Consider the following 17824-nt stretch of genomic DNA (forward strand, 5'->3'; position numbering starts at 1 on the left):
ATGATGCCAGATTCAGGAATGGGACAGGATTTTAGAGTTGACTAGAGAGTTTGTGGAACTTTGACATAGTACATCAGCTATCTTGATTTCGACCATTATTACAGAACATGCTTTGACTTGCTAATAGAGGCAGTGGCAGAAAACAATTTAGAAATATGTCAAGTTGACATCTAGTAGATTTCTATCTCTTCCACCACAGTCACAGCCCTGCAGAAGTTGGCACTTTTACAAAATGTTTTTTATGAGGTAGAATGACATCAATTGAAGCAGAATCAAATGAGACGGTTGAAAGTGCAAAAGTCATGCAGATATATTGCCTGCTGCTATACATGATCCAGCAGTGTTAGATGAGGAAATCTGCAAGGTCGTTCAGACCCCAGCTGTCAGGGAATTCCAAATTGGCTGCATTCTCCAAACAATTCCAGCATCGATGATGGTTGCCCCTATACTCTGATGCTAACTGACCTTGCGCTCCCTCCAAGCTGACTTGAAGCTGTGGTGTGTGACATGTTGTGACTTTAGGTGACATTTGCATAACTGCTGATTTCTGTGGGCGCCAGATTGCAGTGGAAGGAACAGTAACAGACATTTGTCTTACAGGAAGTCATCCACTATCACCATCAGGTAAAGTTTGGTCATCCTGAATCTGACTGTTTTCTGGCTGACATTACATTCCTATCACATACCTCCCATAGCTCTATGGCCTTCTCACATCACTTTGATCTTCAACACTTTGACCAGTGGTGGAATGAGTCTAACCCTGCTCACACAAACTTTTCCCACATTCCAACATATCGTCTAGGAAAATTCATATCAGATACCAGGACTTATGAGCTTTTCCATGATCATGAACTGCTGGCCATGATTCCTGCTCACTACAGGAATGGCCTGAGATTTCTCAATCATGACATTATCTGTTTTCAAAAACTGCTGCAACATCCTAGACCTTCATACCGTCCTGATCTCTTGCAGCTCAAGTATGAGATCTTTGGAAGGGAACTCTTGGTACTGAGCAAAATAAGGGAGTGGTTTATTCAGGAGGTCCGTAGTGGATGTCTGGCTGACCAGCCTGAGACATGGATGTCTCCCATCATGAACTCTTTCTTGGCTTATATGTATTATTGTGGATCTGTGAATCCTTGTCATAAATCCCTCATGATGAATAGTGTTCTAGATGATCCTCAAACATACGGTGAGTTGGAAATCTAATATACATCTGCTCAAGGATCAAAGTTCTGACCCATGACAGATTGGTATAGTTGGGCAGAAAAGCAAGTGGTTCCAGGTTTATGGGGAAGACTGCCAGAGCATCCTGAAGAATACCAGGCTGCTATGTTGCAAGCCATCATAGCCCAAATTGCACTGGAGCCTCATACAGAGTCTCCTGGGCCATGCTCTGAAATGTGGTGCAAGGGCATGATCGACATGATGATTCAAACCAGACTAGAAATTGAGAGTGAGGTTGCTGTGGTGAGTATATTCTGTTCCGTTCATTTTCACCAAAATCATGGCTGATACTCTCTTATTATCAGGACAAGTCTGAACAAGAGATGCCAGGGTATGCTGTTATATATGCTCTGTTTTGATGAATAAAGAATGCTGACATTGTGGTTCAGGAAGTATATGTCTAATGAAGCAGTGAGAAAGGCAAGGGGTCGGCCCAAAGGAGTGTGCAACAGCATAATTGTGGTGCCTCAGATGCAGTCCAAATCCCCCATGAAACTACGCAGCATGAATAAATCTGGATGTTTATCTAGATTATCAGCTCTATCCATCAGCGGGGATCTTGTTCCAGAAATACCCATGACTAAAGATGCTAAAGGTTAGCGTGCTTCCTCTGATTTTGCCATCCCAATCATTGAAAAATCTTAATCAGAAATGGAAGAGCTTGACCAGGTCCTGAGATTAAAGACTTCCCCTCCAGACTCTCTCCTGGCCGTAGCAACACCTACCAGAAAATCTGGTGCTTTGGCAGACAGGTAAGCGGTCCAAATTGATTTTTATCATATGCCTTGTTTCTAAACATAGCAGGAATACCCTCTTAGATCTGGCATCGTTGAACCAGGTGCTTACTCTTTTGCATCTAAACTGGTTAATCATGCGGCTGATGGCTGACATAACAACGACAGGCAACTGCAAGCTTGGCACTGGAGTCTCCAAAGAAGCATCCAAGAATATCAGCAGAGAATGATGTTCCTGCTCTAGATTTGTCTATCTTTTTCTTGAAAAAGTTGCATACAAGTTCTGCAAAACCTATGTCACTGACGCCAGCAAGTTTCTTGCTCTATGCTCAAGAAGCCATACTGAAACTTTCCATTAGGCACAGCCTGCCAAAAGGCTTCATGTTTTCTTGAACAAGAAACCATCCGAACCAAGCCAGACATCATCAGACTTTGCAGCAGCTGCTGTTGCACCTTCATATGTCATGGAACTAAGATCTGATTACGGTACACCAAGTTCAAACTCCCCATTGTGTTCAGAAGATTTGCCGTATGATATGGATGTGGACCAGGCTGTAGATGTCGATAGTTCACTTGGACATGCATCTCTGGCCACCCCTGATTCATATCCAGAAGATTTGCCGTATGATATGGATGTGGACCAGGCTGTAGATGCCAATAGTTCACTTGGACATGCATCTCTGGCCACTCCTGATTCATGCCTAGACTTACCAGGGAACGATACATCTTTGCCAATGGCTTCCAACCACCTAGAAGAATCTGTTGCATCTATATTCACTCCTCCAGGTACACTGCTTCTATCAAAGGATGATCTGCAGATGTCTGCTATCTCTTCTCCTTCCTGTTCCAGGATGGAGCTTGAACGGTCTTTACCTATTCCATCACCCTCTATGTCCAGTTCTGATGAATCTGCTCAAACACCTCCGATCACTAGCAAAACATCCAAAGGCACTTTGGTTTTTACCAAGAGTCACGATACCAAGTTTTCCTATGATTCAGTCACATTCATACCAACTGCACCCAGATCCAGAGTCAAATCCAAATCCAAATCCAAATCCAGTTCAAAGGTACCTGTGAGTATTCTTTCTCATTGCCATGTCTGGTTTAGTACAGATAGCAATTGATGTATTGTAACCCACCTTCTCAGATACGTGCCCCACCTGGCCAGAACAACGAGAGTCAAATGTTGAACAAGGGCAAGGAAAAAGCAAAGGCGACATGTTCAAAAGAGTCTCAAAAATCTAGTCTGCAGGAGAGAGCAAAGAGCAAGGACGAGAGAAATATGGAGATCTCAGATGAATCTCCAATGCCTCATCCTGGTCCTAGTACCAGGTCCAAGATCACTGAGACGCTGCCTGCAAACATGTCAAAAGTGGCTAAATCTTGTCAGATTGCTCAGGAATCTGAGAATCGGACATGGAGTGATAGGGTGGGTTCTCATTTTCTCATTTCATCGAGTTCTGATTGTAATGATGTTTTGCCATTACAGTTTCTTACATTCTTTGGGTACCTTGGGCGTGATTGGGCCCAATCTCCTGCACTTCAAAATGATATAAAATTGCAGGTTGGCAAGGCCATGATCTCTAGAGATGTTGAGGTATGTCTCGTCTATGGTGTAGCTGTTGCTGTAGATCTGATTGTGTTGAATGATCGGCAGAAGCAGATCAAGAATGACATGCATGTGATAGTCAAGTATGTCTATTGGATGAAAAAACGGAGGGGAGCGGTCAAACTTCAAGAACAGCCTGAAGTTGGTTTCAAAGTTCTATTTGAACTTTTACAAATGAGGTCTTAGTCTATGGTCTGGTATATGTTGGATTGTTGAGTCCTCTGTACTTTACTGTTTACAGCCAATATCTTGGGCAGGTAGGACATTGGTAATAGATAGTTTGGGCCAACCGTTGTGTGGGTACGATCCATCTGGTGTCAATCTGATCCATATGCATGGTCCAGTCTACAGGCAGACGATGACCTTGGCCTACCAACTGACTGTGCCACTCACGTGCCTGATGCATCGCCCATCCATTCCCAGATACTCCAGCTGTAATTCCACGTTCAATAGGACAGCAAATGAGTGCTTTGAAAAGTTCATCCACCAAGTGGGCGGCATGAACTTTAGTTTCTGGAAGATGAGATTCGATAGAGTCTGTTGGCGACAGAACTTTGAGACATCTTGTATGATACCAGCGGTTGCAATTCAGACAAAATCTTTGGATCTCCTTGTTCGGGACTGAAAGGCTTGTTGCATGCAGAGACACAAGAGAGGTGGATTAAATCATCCTATGATCAGATGTTGGTCAATTATGTTCCTGACCTCTTGGAGCTCATGACAGACCTGAAGTATGGGCGGTGAAGAGCTTGCAAACCAGCGTGTGTAAAATTCATTTGAACACCAAGGCTTTTGTACTCCAGACATGTCATCGAACTTGACTACCTGAATGGTGCCTTGAAGTTCAATAACAAATCTTGGTTGGTCGCACAGATCTACAAAAGCTGTGGTTTTTTCTCACCAGCTAATACTTTGGCTTCTGCCCAGATGGACAAATCTGACTCCAACAGTTCTTGGCGTCCCATGCACAATAATCTGGAGTCTGACTGAGAAGCCTTTTTAAAAATTGGCTCTTCAAAGTCTGCCCTCCAATACCAACGAATCTTGACCCAAAAATGCTATAAAGAAAGAGATGATTGTGAAATTATGATATGCTAGCTGTTGATGGATGCAGACCTCTGAAGCCCTTGCACGCTTGTCTACACGGATACATTCAATGATTGCATACCATAAATCATTGGGATCCACTCCCTTACGCCCTTCTTTGGATGCATACACTGAAACGCTATGTGCAACATGACTCAGATGAATTAGACCTGCATATGAATTCATGCTAAGCATGCTTCTAGAAGAAACACACCTTTGTCCAACTTTGTATTCGATTTTATTCTCCCCTTCTTCATCTGAATCAAGGTAATAAACTAGTTTATTTTCTCTGAATCAAAACAAAGTTATAAAAGTGCAGCAACTGACTCACGGATTGCACGTGTAGTTGGTAAGTCATTGAATTTCTTTAGGGACATGCCTTTGGGCAGCTCTGACATCTTCAAATTATTTTGGGTGCTAGTGCAGAAGCTTGAAGTTGTGGACAGATTGTATCAATGTTTTCGGTCTTTATCTGTTAGTCTGCACTTTAGCCAAATATTATGCAAGTTTTGTCCTATAGATGTCAAGTCAGGGTGATGGCTCACGTGCCTGTTTTAGACTGTACTACGTCATATCAAAATCAATCTCTCAAAGCCCAACTTGACTGTGCACCAATTCTGTGCTTGCTTATCCTATAAAAAGTGACTAACTGCTAGGTAATCTTTAACTTTTAATACCCAGCAAAAATTGTTTATCAATCTTCAGTGTCCACTGCATATATTCCACCACGGAGTCACATATATGTCTGAATCTCAACCACATTCACCCCAGCATACCTCAGGATGGCTGGATATGCAGCTATCTTCAGATTCTGACTTGCATGGCAGCTCTGATCATACAAATCATGGAATCTACAGATCACCATCAACTTCCCCTTCACCCACATGCATAACAGAGACCTCTGAAGATGGCTTGAACTTTGGCACCTTCCAGATTGATGGATCTCCTACAGCCAACTTGGAAAACTTGCAATCTGGCAGGTCCTCCGTTCAAATATCATGGCTTCAGTTGGAGCTTCCATCAGGGGAGAGCTCAGAAATGAGATCTGATACTGGTGATGATAAAATTCTTCCTGCTCTATGGTCTTCTGAGGAATAATGATTAGATGATGTCACTGGTTCTGATACAAGAATCAGACATTCTCATCCCATCTGCGATGATTTGTCTGATATTCTGGAAGAATACATGCAAAGACATGAGGTGTCATCCGATGCTGGTACACCAGAAGGCCCACTGTCAGAGTCAGATCAAGGTCGTGCTGATGATTATCACCCTGAAAGCTTGGAGGAATGTGGTCCAGCATGGACCAGATCTCATCTGGCTGATGATTCATCCGCAAATTCTGAGCCCCAAGATGATATGGAATCTCCAGGTGAATGAATGACTTGAAAAATACCAGACTCCAAGCCTATCTAATTAAAGGCTGTAGCGGATGTAGACCCCATGTTGAACTTGGCATGCCCCACCCTATGGGTTCCTGCTTTTGAGCAGCTTCACACATTGAATCCTCAGATGCCTGTCGGGGGTGCAGTCCTTAATTTCTTCCTAATGACCAAGTGGTGTCCCACACGTGGACTAGGCCCTTTGCAGTATGCCGATATAATGGCCGTGGCCCCTCCAATAGTCAACAATCTGGGTCAGATGCCAAACTTGGATGAAATCCAGACTTTTCAGCAAAGGCACTTTGTGCCTCCTTCTCAGAAACATCCTGTGTCCCAGGTTGGCTTCATCTTGGATATATCTCAGCACTACTGTGTGGCCATCTTTGATTATTGCCGTCAAAGTGCTCATATTATGGGACGCCATGTGACTTCAGAGGCCAGACCTGAAATCAGTCCACAAAGTAACTGGGAGGAATGGCATGGTCCATCATACTGGAAACGCTTGGCCATCTTGCATGGCTGGCCTCATGGAGATCCTTCTGCTGTACATGTTCATGAAGATCCTAGATTCCGCCTACCATCAGCATCAAATTGTGACTGTGGGCCAATTGCTTGTTCCATATTGGAGCATTTTCTAGACAAAGGGTTGAGCCACCATGTAGATGGGAGTTTGCAGCGCCCAACCATACCCTGTGGACATACCACTCGTCTCAGAATTTTTGAGATGGTGAAACTCAGCTGCAGACACCAGTGGCATCACTATCTATATCTTGGTGGCCATCTTCCAGATAATTGGGACCCAACCGATCGTATCTCCAAGGCTGCATTGGAAACCAGAATGGAAGTACCTCAGCAGATGGCACACAATCACCAGGTCATAGTGACTCAGCTTGCCACTATGTTATACAACTGCCCAAACTGCCGTCCAAACCTAACCCGTACCACAACCAGCATCTCATCTTCTGGTCTAGCACCAGGGAATATAATCCAGAATGATGAAGGTCTGGATCCGGATTCTGAAGACCATAATCCAATCAGGAACTTCATCCGGAGTGATCGGATGACAGACAATCTGAAGCAGCTCTTGGATTCCCATTCATTGACCTCCAGTACTCATATCCGCGATACGGATACCAGACCATCCAGATGGCTGCCTTTTAATCCAAGCTTTGATCAATACTGGGGTGGACCTACCCTGGAGTCCATGCGGCCCATCATGGATGCTGGTGAGATTTGGTCTTCATCCCGCAATGCTTGGATTAGTGCACTAGGGTCATCCATGCTCTTCAGAGACTATGGTTACAGGATTCTCCCCAGCTTCTCCCAGATGTTCTGGTTGGGCCCTCCAGTGGACACCCTGAATTGCATGATGGGCATTGGAGTATCTGATACATATGATCCCAGCTGGCAGGTTTCTCGCTGGAACAATGAAGGCTACAGTCTGTCACGTTGCTCCCTATTTCCTGATGACAGAACAGTTGTTGCCCGTGATGTGCGTATCATGGGAGCATCTGAGATGCTGCTACATGCCAATCAGCTGGTTTCAGAGAATGCTGAGATATACGAGACTCTCTTTGTGTATGGGGCATATCCCATCACAAACCACCGGATCTCCCTGGACCTGGAGCTTGACATGGATATTCCTGAAGAAATCAACATATCAGTGGACATTGACAGCTACATATGGGTTACCCAAGACTTTCGCCCAGCCCTTAGCATAGGGATCTACTTGGCCCCTGTGATTGAGCAGAATGCCCCCATCCATAAACATAACCACGTATATGTTGACATTCTCATGCCCCAAAGTGCTGAGGATCAGGGCTTACATGGAGCTCAAAGGAATGAGTGGTGGACCAAGTCTGTCCCTTTGAGCTCCATACCTCATGTGTCCTTTGGAGTATTGAGCACAGCAAATCACACATCCAATCTTCTCCTCTGCTTTCCCCGCATGATTCATAATCGTACCAACTCATCACGGCGCGCCACCCGCATTCCTCTTGACATCATTGATTTATTTTGGAATGAAGTGGTGCTACCTTCTATATCCCAGGAGGCGTCCAGTTCTTCCCTGCCTTATGTGGACACCACGGTGCATGAGATCAGATACAAATCTCGCAAAGGTGGATCCAGTCAGCCAGGTAGCCAGAGACCCAAGGCTACTCCGGTCTCCAGAGTTGCATTTGAAAGGATTCAAAAAAGGATGAGGACTCGGATCAAAGGTCAAGCAATGCTGGCGCCATATGGATCCTTCTTCTTTGTCTTGGAAGGCAAGGGCATCAAACTTTGGACCAAGGATGGCCAGGATGGCAGATATGACACGCCATATCAGGCTTTGAAGGCAAATTTCACAAACTTGGACTGGGATTACATGATGGACCGGAATCATGGAGAACTGTACTTGGACGTGGGCGTGAGCTTCAACCCCACTGGCCAATTTGTGGGTCTTTGGAGGCTTGATGCTTTAAAGGCCTCTTTCGAGAAAGGAGGTTTCAGAAAAGGCACTACTCACCATACCAGCACTTTAGGGCGTTATGGAGGCATTCAGGCAGAAATGAGACAGGCACATTCACGTTCCAGCCAGATCTGCTTCAGATCTGCTTATCAGTTGTGCTACGAGGCCATCAGGCCCAACAACAATGAGCCCAAGTTTGTTTCTGATAGGGATGCCTATAATCTTACCGAGGGCTACCTGAAAGAATGCAAATGGACCCAAGAAATCTACAGCGCAGGTCCTTCCCGCCGTGCTTATGGATGTCGTGATGAATATCGGATGAGTGGACAAGCTGCTTTGGAGGTGCTGCCCCACTTGAAAGAACGGGTAAGTCTCTGGCAATTGACTCTGGTTACCATATTGCTTATGTATGTGAATTAGGCCAAAGGTTTTATGCAGTCCCGACCTATTCTTTGGATCCCTTCCCATGTTTGGTTTGGACTCATGGATGGTAGGCTGGAGGGCTTGAGGCGTGCCCAAAAAACACTGAAATTGGAAAAACCCCTCAACTATGGCAACAAAACCAGCATCTTGTGTCATCTCCTTCGCTGCATGAGTTCCACACCTATTGTGATGGATCTTCATCTACAAGAGTCCCTTCGACGTCTGGATGTTGAAAGAATTTGTGACCGAGATGGCATGCTTTTTCTCTATGACATGGATGAAAAGATCGTCTCTGAGGACAGTGCTGATGTCCGAAAAATCATGGGTGCCAATGCCAAAAGCCATCGCAAGACATGGACCCTGCCAGATCCCACAACCAGTTCCAACGACTGGCCTATTGGTCCACAACCCAGCTGGAAGGATGTAGTGAAGATGATTGAAGATCATCCTCAACTTCTAATGAGGCATTGGGTTTATGACCCCATCTGGGATCCAGGAGATTCGGATGTCGGCCTACTTTTTATCCAATTTACACGAGAGTTTTGGTTACAGCTAGCTGTGGCTCACACCACCAATAACTTTGCGGATGCTGCCATAATCAATCCCAGGATCTGCAATGATCTGGAAGAAGCCATGACCTGCTGGTCCTTGGATCGTATAAATCAGTGGATCATCTCCATCCAATTCCAGGCCTGTAGTGCTGGACTGGAGGGAGACAAACCTGGCCGTCCTCATCTCTCATTTGTCCAGAGACGTACCACATTCTTCCCCAGTGAAGACTCTGCACCGTTGCAGTCATCAAAGTGGAAAACTTATTGGACAGAGGGGTACATTGCACGATATCATGAGCTGTGCTCTGGACTATCTGAAGCACGATTGCTACATCTCCATGATCGCCTGGACATACTATTCGCCAACCTTCAATGTCTACCGGATGTCAACAAACCCACCACCAAAAGTCCTGGCTCTACTTGGACACTAGCTTCTGGTCATGACAGTATCAAGATAGTGACCAACTCGTGTTTCTACCGCATACAAAGAATTGGAGCATGCAAGCGCACTGCTAAGAGGCCTGCTGTCCTCAAAAGACCCCTAGACTTTCGAGCAGCTGTCATGCAAATGCAGGGACGTGATCCCAGGAGGAATAAACCAAAAAACACAAAGAAGACTCAGATTGATCGACGTTCTACGAAGGCTAAGAATTCTAGAAAGCCACCAAACAGGCCTATCAAGGTATGATTAAATCAGGACACATACTGAAGATGACTCATGCTCACTGCATCAGATAAGTGTTGGTCCACAAAAGACCTTGGCTTCCCCTGAGGCCTCCGGTTCTAACACAAGTATCTGGACCCAGACAAGAGATGAGTTAGATCACCAGCATAAGAATGCTGAAGTCGAAGGTGAAGTTGCAGGTGATAGTGAAAAAAGTGGAGATGATGATGAGTCTGAGACAAATTCATTATTTGATTACGATGGAAGTGATGAGGAGGAGGAGGAGGAGGAGGAGGAGGAGGAGGAGGAGGGGAATGATCCAGATATTAGCACCTTTTAAGTATTGAAGTATTGCATTTGAAATTAGATATTCAGCTTGTTCGTGACTACAGTTAACTGTATCCTATCCTATCTCATCTTCCATGAAGTCACTGTACTATAAAACCCTTTGAATGCTATCACTTGAGTGTTGACTTTACATAAATGACATCATAACAGCACTTTGGTCAGGGTTTATGCATATGAGTTGTACCTCTGCATACAGTCTTCATGCATTCTGCTGCACCACATATTCACCACAACTTGTTGTGAACACGTGGTGCAGTAGAATGTCTGAGAGTCTCGACAAATGGCATGTTCCATCGATACCCAGATGACTGGTAGCAAAGCTGATCAACACCAGTATACAAATCCGAGTCGTTGAGTAGTTATATTTCCGTAGATTTGAATTGATGTTGCTTCTCAGATTGTATCAATGCAAAATGACGGAAAGCCATGTATTTAGACTGGAACGAAGCAACAAAAAGCTACAGAAATTGGGATATCCACCCGCACGCTCGTTTGCTCCAGCTTCTCTGCCCTACCCACCTGCTGACAATACCCAGGGCCTGGCTAATGCAGTGTGCCACTGGCAAACTTCACGAGAACTTCGAGCGTTTTTGCAGTCTACATGCAGTCAGGAACCTGGATATAACACCACAAATAAGTTTACAATGGGAATAAGATTGGTACTCACCAGATTCGATGCCTTGATGTCGTAGCTCTGCAGTAGTAGGTATTACAATTAGTGGACTAGACCACGATAAGAAGAATGAAAAAACATACCGCTCAAAAAGCGGTCCTAAGAATTTTATGATGTATCAGTAAATTCAACTGTCAGAAACAAAAAATCACTGATAAGTATCATGAGAAGCAGTTAGAGCAATTACATATTGCTTTAATTGCTTGTTCTGAGCTTGCAGTTGAAACACAGAGTCGAAAGAGTGACTATATGTGCCCTGTTCGCAGTGTATATATGATGTTTGGACATGAAAATGAAGCAACAAACTCACATTATTATGCAATGGTGGTGATATACCCAGTGATAGTAGAAATAACTGACCAAGATCTGATGTAGATGGAGTGTCTGAAATGGAAGGATCCGTAATTTCCCTGTTACTGGACAATAAGTTTGGAGAAGGGGTGCTGGTATGATTTAAGTGAGGATGCAAGAGTGCTGAATGAATATAATTTGCAAGCATGAAAGACATGATGATGGCAAAATCCAGAGAAGTGAATATCAAAGTATTGTCAATTTGTCATGCTGCCTGGTATGTCATCGAAGCCGTTACACTGTGATGGCGCCAAATCATCATCTCAATTTCAAGGATATTAGCTGGCGTCAGCAGCCACTGCACAGTGAATGAAAAAACGCACCTTTGAGAGCCTTTGGATTAATTTCGAGTTGCGTCGCTCAAGACTCATTGAACACGTTGAGCTGCGCAGCATCTGTGTTCAGAATCACAGCCTTATCAGCTCAAATCAAACATGTTGTCGAGTGTTTGTTTGCACAAGTTAGATTTCCATCAACCTAAGTCTATCGACGACTCCAAACTTACAAACCCATCGTTCTCCGTGTGAGGGCATCTGACCGATTCTTACTGGGCATCAATGATGGCTCATGTTGGCTCGGTAGACCAGACATTGGTTTCCAACCAGAATTTGCACTGCTACCTACTGTTACACTGTATGGGTAAATTCTGAGAGACATCTGCTAAGATCAATGACTTCTCCCATATCCTCAAATGAAGTGAGGTCTTTCAGCATAGCAGGCAAATCTTGTGGACAAATGTCCAGGTGTTGTAGAATCTTTGTAACAACTGCACAGGCACGGGTGTAGCTGGATGATCGTAAGGCTATGGGTTGTTTTTTCTTGCGGGATGTTGTTACTAAGCTCTGTCCCATATATTTTCTGGGCTTGAGAACCATAGAACAAAGCGCCAATAGTGGTTTGGCATGCAAGCCTTTTTAATCAAGAGATTTAATGGCAGTGAGCAAGTGTTATTGTAGATACACTTGCCTAACAGTTTGTCTGGTGGCAGCCATGGAATGAGAGCAGCCATCCGCCATAAGGTCTCATCTGTGCATTCTTGAGCTCGACTGTTGTTGCCTGGAGTGACTTCCAGAGATCTTGAGCTGTGCGTGTGATAGAGTGTTCCATATGTGAAAAAATGACCCCCATGTGCCAAAACAGGATTGGGATTGTATTCTGCATGTAGTTGGCCTGGTGGCTGGATTCTACAAAGGGGGTAAATTGTGAGGTAACCATCCTGGACACCATCCATTCATAGGCTTACAGCAAATCTCCAGGATATACAGTCACAGTCTCCGCATCATAATTATCCAGGTCATGAGGGCTGCAGAGAAATTTTGTTGCTTCAAAAGGCACTTTACCATCGTGGGGGATCTTTGGAAAAAGAAGTGTCCGGAGTTGGATGCCAATGACTGGAAAGAAATAGGCATTCTGCCCCTTAGAGTCATGGCATGGAGGAATCAGTACCCCACCCTGGGACACTGAGGCACATGGGGTACTGAGATGTATACCTGGCCATGGCCATGGCCATGGACAATCCTTGATGGTCCTGTGCCAGGCCATCTGACCCTCATCTAGGGGACTGAGTGTGGATGAGCAGCAAATGCAGAGAAGACTGAATGGAACTTACACCAGTTCAGGGGGCAGACCTACTGCTATAGGACAATCCAGAACATATCTGTGCTCATTTTGATTATTTATGCCCAAAATCAAATCTCTCATCACCCCAGGGACATGAGGTTGAGCAGGATGTTTGGCCTGAAGCTCCATGTCTGAGTATCAATGATGAGCAATGATCACATTAGAATATTGAAGGTCTAAAACATTACCATGTATATCCACAGGCATAGTGGCATGAATTCCATAACGCTTTTCCAGATACTCCATTGTAAGGTTTAGGGGCCCAGGCCTCACTGCCTCGTGCACAATAACGCACTTTCCTGCTGCAAGACTAGACCGAATTTCTATTAATAATAACTCATTTTCTGTAATGGCCCCATTTAGATGGGTCACAAATTTGGACCCTGGTTTGGAGGCAGGAACTGCCGCAAGTTTCTTTGTGAGGCGAAGGTCTTCGATCAATACATTTTGTCCATCTCGCATTATAGTGGGCAATATGGTGATATGACCATCATCCCATGTCACTACCTCCGTCTCCAGGGGAACCTGTGTGCCCAGCATACCTGAGGCCAGATCGAGTCCCCTCATTCCTGGATCATTTGCTGATGCCACTGCATGCTGGGGAAAATTGTGGGTTTGTGAATGGATCCCATCTGCTGTTTTATCCTGGACTGGAGGTGTCCAGGAAAATGCAGGTGAGAGTATTCCAGTTGCGGCCAAAGTATTTGCTGGCTGGGGTGGTTCTGCCAGTGCCCGGGCAGTGCTCCTGTGCTGACGTAATTTTCGTTTGCAAGCAGCTTGGGCATCTCGACGTTTCTGTTTGGCCTCGGGTGGCAGTTTGCGCTCATATCTACGGTTGTACTCTCTCTTGCGCTCTGGAGACACTGCGCGCGTCATGCCAATCTTGTGAGCTGGTCGTGCTGCGTTGGGTGAGGTTTGAGTAGTTTCAGGCTGGTGGCAGTTATAGCGGAGGAAATCCGGCAGTTTAGGGTTTACTTCCTGTGCGGACTTCTGCATCAGTAAAAAAACACGTTACTTAAGCTGCCTTAAACAGACTTAAAACCCACTTAAGTGACTTTGGCTAAGTCAATCTACTTGGTCAAAATTTCAACTTTAACATGTTCACAAAAAATTGTTGAGCTAGTCTTATATACATATTTTGTTGTGGTTCGCACTAAAAAAAATAAGATATCCCAAGTGGATGATGCAGGCAGCAGGAGAGAGTAAACAATTTCTGGCAAAGTCAGCCAAGTTGATTAAGTAACGTGTCCTTTTACTGATGTGCGGCACTTTGAAATAATGCATACCCATGGATCAATATGCCGTCATTCCAGTTGCTTTGGCAATCTTAAGAAGAAAGGGAGAACGGTTTTCGGGAACGCACGGGCGCTCGCGTGGTTTTCGCGTAGGGCCATGTGGTTTTCGCCTAGATACGCTTAGATTCGCTTAGATTCGCTTAAGGCCACATGGCTTTCGCTTACCTCGCTTAAAGCTCTTTTTGGAAACTCGCGTGGCTTTGTCACGTGTTTTCGAGCGCCGACTGAACTGCCGTTGCTCATTACAGCAGCACACTACGCAGGATTCTCCCTATTGTAATTGTTTAGGGTACATACATACAGTAAATAATAAAACTAAAATGGAACAACAAATACATGTGGTGACAGGAAATGAATGACAAAAGGTTGTGAAAAAATAAATCAAAAGGAAACATTGATAATATAGAAACTCAAATAGAAACTCAAAAACTGAAGAATGGGAGGACAGAAAATTGGGAACAGGAAACAGGGAGAATGGGAAATGGGAGAACAGGAGATGGGAGGAAGGGAGGATGGAAAAATGGGATACTGGGAGACAGGAGACAGGAGACAGGAGACGGGAGACGGGAGACGGGAGACGGGAGACGGGAGACAGGAGACGGGAGACAGGAGACGGGAGACGGGAGACGGGAGACGGGAGACGGGAGACGGGAGACGGGAGACGGGAGACGGGAGACGGGAGACGGGAGACGGGAGACGGGAGACGGGAGACGGGAGACGGGAGACGGGAGACAGGAGACAGGAGACAGGAGACAGGAGACAGGAGACAGGAGACAGGAGACAGGAGACAGGAGACAGGAGACAGGAGACAGGAGACAGGAGACAGGAGACGGGAGCATGGGACACAGGACACAATCGGAGATGGGAAGCAGGGAAAATGGGAAAATAAATGCATTCAATAACACTGTTACATATTTTGTAATTTTACTTTTGTCAAAATCCTGCTCAAAGAATGTAGAACTGACTGATCTTATGTACTATGTACTTTCACATGGTGTGGTAGATTTTACTTTTAGTTTTGTTTTGAAATGCTCATAAATGTATTTTCAAAATTATTCAAGATGCACAGTTTATTAGAATGGAGCCTGAGGCCAGGAAGCCAAAGGAGGGCTGTGCCCTCCTTGGCTTCCTGTGACAAAGGAACAATGCTCATCAGGAGCCTTCTGAATTATTGGGAGGAAGCTGAGGCCAGGGAGCTTAAAAAGAGCGCTTCGCGCTCTTTTTTTGCGACCTGTGCCGAAGGCACAACGGGTGTGTGCTAGTCATAAGTGATCATAAGTGAGGGTCCATGAGTGCCACTGATATTGGTGCAAAAAGATGGGTGACTTGTCACTGTCAATGACAATGGGGATAGATTCCAGCAGCAGGGCAATCTGTCTGACCTTGATGAGTCCATCGCGCTCCTTTGGGATGCACTACTCCTTCGTCCTCTCGGTCATCCTCTTTGATCAACGTCTCTCAACAATCTTGCAGGCAGCCTTTATCACAGATTTAAGCAGCAGGGCGTCCCATCTGATCTTGATGAAGCCATCGAGCTTCATCGGGCTGCACTACTCCTCATCCCCCCAGTCATTCTATTCGAGCAAGGTCTCCAAGTGATCTTGCCATCAGCCTTATATGCAGATTCAAGCAGCAGAGCATCCAATCTGACCTTGATGAGGCCATCGAGCTCCTTTGGGATGTACTAGCCTTCCTTCCCCTGGTCATTTTAATCGCTGCAGGCCTCTCAAAAATCTTGCTGGAAGCCTCATGAATAGATTCAAGCAGCGGGGCGTTCTGTCTGATCTGGATGAGGCCATCAAGCTTCTTCGGGATGTAATACTCCTTCGCCCTCCCGGTCATTCCGATCAATCAATGTATCTCAACGATCTTGCCAGCTGCATGCAACAGAGATTCGAGCAGCGAGGCATTACATCTGATCGTGATGAGGCCATTGAGCGTCTTCGGGCTGTGTTACTCCTTCACCCCACCCATCATTCTAATCGATCCGGGTTGCTCAATGCTCTTGCCATCAGCCTTACAATTAGATTTCGACAGCGGGACGTCCCGTCTGACCTTGATGAGGTCATTGAGCTCCAGCGGGATGCACTACCCCTCTATCCTCTTGGACATTCGGATCAAAGCAAACCTCTCAACAATCTTTCCATTATTCTTCAAGTCAGATTTGAGCAGCGGAGCATCCCGTCTGACCTCAATGAAGCCATCGGGCTCCACCGGGATGCACTACTCCTCCATCCACCCGGTCATTCTGATCAGGCAATGTCTCTCGGCAATCTTGCCGCCACCCTTCATCACAGATTCGAGCAACGGGGCGTCCCGTCTGACCTCGATGAGGCCATCAAGCTCCAATGGGTTGCATTGCTCTTTCGTCCCCCTGGTCATTCCGACAGATCATCATCTCTCAACAATCTTGCACCCAGCTCTAAAGACAGATTCAAGCAGCGGGGTATCTCATCTGACCTTGATGAGACCATCGAGCTCCTTCGGGCTGCATTACTTCTTCGCTCCCCCAGTCATTCTTAGCGATCAGCGTCTCTCACTACTCTTGCCATCAGCCTTCGAGACAGATTCAAGCAACGTGGTGTCCTGTCTGACCTGGAGGAATCATTTAGGCTGTTTGAGCAACTACCCTACCTATCACATCCAGCCTCTCGTACAGATTTTAGATCTGCCAAGGTATGTTTTCGGTATACTATGTGCGTGCGCATCGATATTCAAACTGATCGTCTTGTATTTGGTACTGATGACGAAGCAAATAACATGACAACATCGTCCAAGTCCTTGCCCAGTTGTGCTCCCCATCCCTCCATTCTCAACAGTCCTTAGGTAACTTGATTTGGCGAAATAGCATGGCAGACAGCGTGGAAAAGTGTCGAGTGGCCTTGCGGAGTTGTCCCCCTGGTCATTATTGTCACCACATCTGTCTCGTCTGGGCCACCTTTGCCGAAGAGACGAACTATGACTCCGTATTGGTTGCCTGTCAAACTGCATTGAAATTCCTAGATCAGCATGTGACTCTGTTATCACCTTCTTTACGCCATTTCGATATCGTCAGGATGGCTACTTCCTCGGTTGCCACAGACGCTTTCTCGTGCAGTGTTCGTCGCGGCGCACTGACGACTGCTGTCGAACTGGTGGAGCAAGGCCGTGCAGTATTTCGGACCCGGCTGACACGCTTACGCTTACCACTCGACGAACTTTCACTGTCTAGTGACACGGGCGCAGCCCTGGCGAAAGAGTTACAGCAGCTAAGTTTTCGCCTTTGCAGCGCATTCGATAAATCCACCGAAGACCAGTCCCTAGACATCCAGCAGCTGACCATGCAATGGGATGATGTCGTCTCCCGCATCTGCATGATGTCTGCCTTTTCTCGGTTTCTCCTACCCCCGCTGTTTTCTGACCTGCGAAA

At 45.7% G+C, this 17824-nt stretch overlaps 5 protein-coding genes across 5 annotated transcripts; 4 read left to right on the plus strand and 1 right to left on the minus strand.

The window, feature by feature from the left end:
* Positions 1 to 699: 699 nt before the first annotated feature.
* Positions 700 to 3756, plus strand: F5147DRAFT_782915 (uncharacterized protein; the record flags this gene model as incomplete). The annotated part of the gene is made up of 10 exons (XM_041442784.1): positions 700 to 1192; positions 1250 to 1470; positions 1533 to 1558; positions 1617 to 1822; positions 1877 to 1979; positions 2032 to 2065; positions 2321 to 3034; positions 3109 to 3390; positions 3451 to 3558; positions 3619 to 3756. 10 exons carry the CDS (start codon positions 700 to 702, stop codon positions 3754 to 3756), a joined length of 2325 nt encoding a protein of 774 aa, XP_041284404.1.
* A 2541-nt stretch (positions 3757 to 6297) lies between these two features.
* On the plus strand, positions 6298 to 10152 carry F5147DRAFT_589990 (uncharacterized protein; the record flags this gene model as incomplete). Its single annotated transcript, XM_041432155.1, has 2 exons — positions 6298 to 8856; positions 8911 to 10152. The coding sequence occupies 2 exons, from the start codon at positions 6298 to 6300 to the stop codon at positions 10150 to 10152; spliced, it is 3801 nt and encodes a 1266-aa protein (XP_041284405.1).
* Positions 10153 to 12126: 1974 nt separating this feature from the next.
* On the minus strand, positions 12127 to 13996 carry F5147DRAFT_782917 (uncharacterized protein; the record flags this gene model as incomplete). The annotated part of the gene is made up of 5 exons (XM_041442785.1): positions 12127 to 12410; positions 12461 to 12684; positions 12744 to 13061; positions 13110 to 13251; positions 13309 to 13996. The coding sequence occupies 5 exons, from the start codon at positions 13994 to 13996 to the stop codon at positions 12127 to 12129; spliced, it is 1656 nt and encodes a 551-aa protein (XP_041284406.1).
* An 855-nt stretch (positions 13997 to 14851) lies between these two features.
* On the plus strand, positions 14852 to 15304 carry F5147DRAFT_660182 (uncharacterized protein; the record flags this gene model as incomplete). The annotated part of the gene is made up of 1 exon (XM_041434655.1): positions 14852 to 15304. The coding sequence occupies one exon, from the start codon at positions 14852 to 14854 to the stop codon at positions 15302 to 15304; it is 453 nt and encodes a 150-aa protein (XP_041284407.1).
* An 860-nt stretch (positions 15305 to 16164) lies between these two features.
* Positions 16165 to 16938, plus strand: F5147DRAFT_782919 (uncharacterized protein; the record flags this gene model as incomplete). Its single annotated transcript, XM_041442786.1, has 1 exon — positions 16165 to 16938. One exon carries the CDS (start codon positions 16165 to 16167, stop codon positions 16936 to 16938), a length of 774 nt encoding a protein of 257 aa, XP_041284408.1.
* Positions 16939 to 17824: the final 886 nt, after the last annotated feature.

Source organism: Suillus discolor, assembly GCF_016758755.1.
Source record: "Suillus discolor strain FC423 chromosome Unknown F5147scaffold_276, whole genome shotgun sequence".
Classification (NCBI taxonomy): Eukaryota; Fungi; Basidiomycota; class Agaricomycetes; order Boletales; family Suillaceae; genus Suillus; species Suillus discolor.